The sequence below is a fragment of the Chaetura pelagica genome, unplaced genomic scaffold, assembly GCF_000747805.2.
Source record: "Chaetura pelagica isolate M959 unplaced genomic scaffold, ChaPel_1.0 scaffold108, whole genome shotgun sequence".
In the NCBI taxonomy this organism is placed as follows: Eukaryota; Metazoa; Chordata; class Aves; order Apodiformes; family Apodidae; genus Chaetura; species Chaetura pelagica.
This window is the reverse complement of record NW_009970718.1, coordinates 3938919-3944918: the sequence shown is the minus strand read 5'-3', so window position 1 is coordinate 3944918 and position 6000 is coordinate 3938919. Positions and strand designations below refer to the sequence as shown.

Here is a 6000-nt window from a genome sequence, read left to right as displayed (position 1 = left end):
TATTCCAGTGCCACTAATACCTCTTTTAAGGTACTGGGGAAAACAGTATTTCCAAAGTTCATTTGTTAAATAGTATGCAATTTTTGGTTATGTCTTTTATTTTTTTTATTAAAAATTGTATTTAAGTAGTATTAAATTCCTCTCTTTTGTTGTGCAATATGCACAGAGTCAAACTGACAAAAGATTGTACTATTCAAAGCGACCTGTGAAATGCATTAGCAGTACTCGGTATCTGTTTAAATAATAGGTTTGTGAGCAGAACAATGTAATGCCACAAATGTCTTCAGCTGCTGCACATCTTGGATTTACTGATACTCTGTCACAATTTTACGACCTCTGGTTTTGCAATTATTGTAACTGTGCACAAATTTCTGGGATATTTTTGTGTCTAGAAAGAGTACAGTAGAGACAAAGTTACTTTTTTCTTGGGATAAAAATGAATTGTATTTCTGCAATCCACCTTAGTGAACTCAAGACTTTTATAATACACACAAACTCTACAGCTACTGCTTACATTAAAATTTGGTATCTAGACTGTGTCTATTTAAAACTATTCCTCTGGTTGAGTGGAATTCTTGATGTAGAGCAGAAGGAATGCTTTATATATAAAAGCATGCATACCACATCATGTGGTTCAAACTTTTGGGGACCAAAGCCACGTAAGTCATCTTGCAAATTAGAGTGAAAACAACAGGCCTCAATTTAATATTTTAAGTTAATTGTAGTTTTGGTGGTCTTACCTGTTCTGATTTAAGGCAGTTTTTCCTTGTTTGAGGCGTTAAATTTTGAAGTAGAAGTTTGGCATTTGCTGGGTTTCATCTTGCTTAGCCTGCAAGGATAATAGGTGGTGGTCTGGTCAGCCTGTTCTGCTAATGGAACTTAGGTGCAGCTAAAGGCATTCACTGCAGTACAGTTTGTATCAGTATTAGTGCTAGCAACTGCTCTGCAGCTGATGGCATTTATCCTAATTATATTAAAATAATTTTTTGGATAAAAATAGGATAGTGTAGGGGGAAATTCCCTGATAGCTAGGTTTTTGGTGCCTTCTCCCTTCCCTTTTCCCCACTCTCACTTGACTCAATTCACAAGTTCCTTTTGGGGGATTAAAAAATAGTTTCTAATGGGAACATTGAAGCCATTTAGAATTCTAATTGCAGGTACCTAATTAGCTCATTTTGCTCATTTCTTTAATGAGCTGTCTGTGTTTGAGACCCATAGATCCGTGTCGAGCTTTCTCAGATTGTGGTGAAGAGTGAGAAGTGTGTTATGTGATGGTTATCTGTTGAAGCATTTATTTCCTTAGAAAAAAGAAATTATCATTAGGACACTTCCTGCTGCCAAAGTTAAGGTAAATTCTGCCTCTTCCCCATCCTGGATGTCAAGGTGGTAAAGGGAAACTAGTGTAGTTTGTAAGAGAAAACGGAAGCTTGGTTGAGGTGTGTGGTTTTGGTCTTCTCAGTTCTGTCCTGCTGTGTGTTCTAGAAGAGATGTTAAAGAGTAAGGGATTTGAAACCTCAGTTGGTTCAATTCAGGTTTGAACGCGCAAGTAGCAGATCTTGGTAATTTCTGCTTTCTTCAGTCTCTTGTGAAATTTTAATTTGTCCTTTTAAATAATTTTTAGAGCATCCTATAATTCAGAAGAAAACTGATCCCTCTAGGGCTATTCAATTGGTTAAGATGCTTATAATAAATCCACTGTGAATACAGGAGTCTAGAATACAGGAGATTCCATCCTTGGTGTAGATATTTCTTTCTTTTCAATGTGTGCATTCTGCATGTAGTAGGCAAGCTGCCAAAGAACATATGCTCGCTGTTTCTTATGCAAGATCAAAATCTTTCAACCTATATGATGTGGATCACAAGGATGTTCTCTGTCCATGTTGCTCTTTCTCCATACTGCTCCTTTGCAGAACACTTAAAAAGATGCATCCTCCCCATTCATGATATTCCACTGCACCTGTGCTTCTGACCTGGTGATACAACTTTCCCTGCATTGTTTTTTTTTGAGTGCCAGTAGTTATAATTGCATAACAAAAGCAAGTAAATATAAGCTGCTTTAATTTTTCTCACTTGCCACTCCTACAGTGATGCTAGCTGTGGAAAGCAACTAACTCTTCTGGTTGCTTGTGTTTAATTTTGCTGCTTTGATCACTTGTGAAGGGCAATTTGCAGATGGTGGTTACTGCAGTGTTATCAGGGGTGGTTTGCATAGAAACTTAATAATGTATTTAACTTAAAAATAGCACCAGTGATGGTCTTAATAAAAAACAATTTTCAAGTTGGAAGTATCAGTTGCTAGACAGCAATCATTATTACTCATAAATTGCAAACAGATTGTCAATTATCTATAAATATTAATGTCATGTGTTTCTACTCTACAAACGTATAATGAAATGGAGAGCAGTACATCTGTACAGGTAATTTTTATTTCCACGTTGCAATCTAAATTAACTGTGTAAACCATTTTTTATGTTTTCCAGAATATATATTGTAAGAAGATGAAGAACAGAAAGCAATGCATTGAAGATACTGAGGGTCAGAGTCATGAAGGCGTGGAAGGTAAAGTCTGTGTATGTGAAAACATTGCTGTATATTATTCGTGTTCAACCTGAGAAAGATTTTACATTTGATCTCTCAATTAGATGCTACTTGTTTTTAAAAAAGTTGTGTAAACATAACCACTATCTTAGCACAGTATTTTTCTTTGGCTTGTGGGGTTTTCATATCCTTTCTTATCGCTTCTGGTTTTTTACTTCTTAACTTCCAGTAGCAGAACAAAAAATTGAGATAGCAATTACTGTTGATTCAGAAAAATATTTTAATATACAGTAGAATTCCTTGAAGAAAAGCTCTTGCATTTTTATATTCTGAAAATTATTTCTGCCTTTAACAAAATTGGGAGCATTTTTTCTTTAATGTGCATGATTAGTTAAACATTTGAAGATGTTCAGATTAAAATATTTCTAAGACTTGAATAAAATATTAAAAAATAAAATAAAGGTTGACCATGTGTATGTAAGATATAGAATATGCTGGTTAACTTTTTTCATGGAGAAAGAGCGGAAACATCCAAAGAGAGGGAACTCAAGAAAACTGCATCTAAATGACTACATGGCTTGTAGGAAATACTGTGTGATGCTCGTGGCATTTGAAGAACACTAGAGCCAGCTTTTCTTTGGCTTAATGGCAGATGCTGGTACAGGAGTCTCTCAAATATGTTGTGTAGTATTTTTCACCTGTAATACATTCTTTTAATTACTCCCCTGGCCAGTGTTTTGACTGCATTAGACCTAGAAACTTGATTTACTTGTTTTTAACAACAGAAAATTGTGTTCCGTTGCCTTATTTTTTAAATCTAGAAAGATTTTGTCTCAAAACCTGTAAAAAATTTGAAGTGTCTATGTTAATAATACCAGGTGAAGAAAATGAAGAAAGCTGTTCCTGTTCTGCTTTATTATATGGTGGTGACATGTGCCCCATCTGCCTGAACTGCCTTATAGAACAAGAGATTGGTTTTCCTGAGAACTGCAGTCATACCTTCTGCATGACTTGTATTCTCAAATGGGCTGAGGTAAGAATGAGAACCAAGGCGTGTGTTTATTTTTCAGTAAAATCTATTGCATCTAGGGTTTTTTAATTATGCACTCTGACTTTGCACTGTTTCAATGACCAGTTTATAAATACATCATAGGAAACTTTCTCCAAAATGCAATAGAGTACTTTGTGTTTCCTTTCGTTAGACATCCTGACTTACTAATGGTTGCCAGAGATTAGGGATAAGTTAAAAAATGGTACTTCCTGTTTGGAAGATCAGACAGTATTGTGTACATGTCATAATATTGCAGTGTCATTAGCTTAATCTTATTTTGTTATCCCTTCTACTGTTTGTCATACTGTCAACTCTTAGGGCTGGGACCAGTATGTTTTCACATAAGTCTATAAAATTAGTCTGATAAAACCTTAGTTTTCTAACTAAAGAGGGTTCAACTGAAAGGTTTAGTGGTATTCTGAATTAAATTATTTTATCTATGTCAATGCCTTTGTACATAGTTCTAGAACCTTAAAGCAAAATTAATTGTTGAAGAAATTCTTGATGATTTTGTTCTGTCTAGTTCCTTTTTCCTCACATATATCCTGTAGTCATTGCATTAAGTCTTTGGTATCTTTGCTTTTCCTGTAACTTTTTAAATTGTTGATCTATAACACCAAATTAGGATTGCTTTGTACTGTACTGGGGGAGAGGTGGTGCTCAAGTGAGTTTCTGTGCACTTGAATTGGTTGCTTATTGTAGCAGAGAGTGCTACATGATGTCTTCACAAAAACTATCTTTTCAAGTAAATTATTATTTTGGTATCAGTAGATCTTTTACAAGGTTGATGCCACTTATATGGATGTACATATACAATTATGTATTCTTCTTATTATACTTTTAATCTTAGTTTTTGTGTTATTTCTTACTGAAGGCAGACAGTAACATAACGTTTTTTCTGAAGGTTTTGTATGAACTTCAGAGTATTAATAAAAGGTTATTAGATGAAAGTTGCTTTAGATTCACAAACCAGATAATAAACTGAGTCTCTTGTTGCCACATTTTCTGTTCTGCAAATGATTAATTGTCGTACTTTTATTTGTAAGAGAACAGGAAATTCTCATCCACAATTTTATCCTTACTTCCTTATCTGGTTGTTACAATGGCAGATAAAAAGGCAATAAATGGTGATTTTTTGCAGGGAAGTAGTACATTAGATGGAGGGCTTGCTGCTGGATTTGAGTTTGTTCACTTGTCTAACAGATGAATTTAAGCCAAATGAGGAAGGCTAGTTTTCTTGTTTTAAAGGGGCAAAAGAAAGAGACAATAATTTTTCCTGTCGTGTCAGTTTTGGTTTTGGCACAAAGTACTATCTAAATAGAATAAAAACAATTTCTGCTCATAAGAGTTTCCAGGTGAAATAGTTGTGATGCCATAAAAACAGTGAGGGCTTGTTATTAATGCTATGTAAGGCTTCTACTGCTTCCTTCCATTAGTGACATCTGATGGGTAAAACCAGCCAGCCTTCGTTTTCTGGGGATACTGGACAGTTGGGCCTGTTGAGTTCATGAAATTCCACTGCCTAATCTAGTAGTTTTAATTAAAAGTGAAGGGTGTGAGGGGAAAGTGTTGAAAACCATCTAACAGATGTTCACAGGCTCCAGCTGTGAGAAGCAGATGAGGTTTTCTAGCGTGGAATGATAGAAACGTATTATAAGCATGTGGCCATTTGAAGCACGTTGGTGCCATCTGTTTTTTGTGTCCACTATTAATATTTAGTAATTAAATGTTTTTGTTCTTTTTTGAGAAGTGTTGCATAAAATTTAGCTTTATCTGGTAGTTCTTGGTTCATAATAACTAATGAAAGCTAAATAATTGACAAGTCGTCTCTCTGAATAATGAAGATACAAAAAAAATCTGCTCTTTAAAAACTATGCTACCAGAGTCTGTTTAAAGGTTAGGTATTTTTATTTGGTATAAATAAATTGGTTTTAAAAACACTATTACCCTATTCAAGTGCTGGATACACTTTCATGTATCTACAGTTATGCTCAGTACACTTAAAGGCTTCGCCAGCAGTCTGTTTTCAAGTTGTGTATTTCCTCTCTCCTTCTGTCTTGTGTCTTACATCTGCACTTCAAAGTATAACAGGAGCAACTACTTTGTGTTGAAAACAACAAAGCTGTTGTTTTGAAATTGTATGTGATTATTGTTCTTCTGAGAGTTTATGGCTTATATGTATAACTGTGTATGTTCTAATTAAACCAGGGCAGTTTAGGCAGAGGGTAAGAGTTTGTTTACCATTCTGTTTCCTCTTCAATCTGTAGATTTTCAGCATTGTAACTGCAGTTAAGTGTCCTCTGCCAGTGGGTTTTCTGTCTACAAGCAGCAACTGTAACACTTCTAAGATCTCACTTCTTGAGAGAGTATACTTATATGTGTGCTTAAAAGCAATATGCAATAATTGTTCT

The 6000-nt window shown here is 34.9% G+C and overlaps 1 protein-coding gene across 1 annotated transcript in view; it reads left to right on the top strand.

Annotated features, from left to right (window-relative positions):
• Nucleotides 1-2498: 2498 nt before the first annotated feature.
• Nucleotides 2499-6000, top strand: part of SCAF11 (SR-related CTD-associated factor 11) — a 30168-nt gene continuing 26666 nt past the window's right edge. The window contains exons 1-2 of the mRNA XM_010006288.1: nucleotides 2499-2559; nucleotides 3417-3571. Coding sequence (XP_010004590.1) covers nucleotides 2499-2559; nucleotides 3417-3571 — 216 coding nt within the window. The remainder of the gene's footprint in view (nucleotides 2560-3416; nucleotides 3572-6000) is intronic.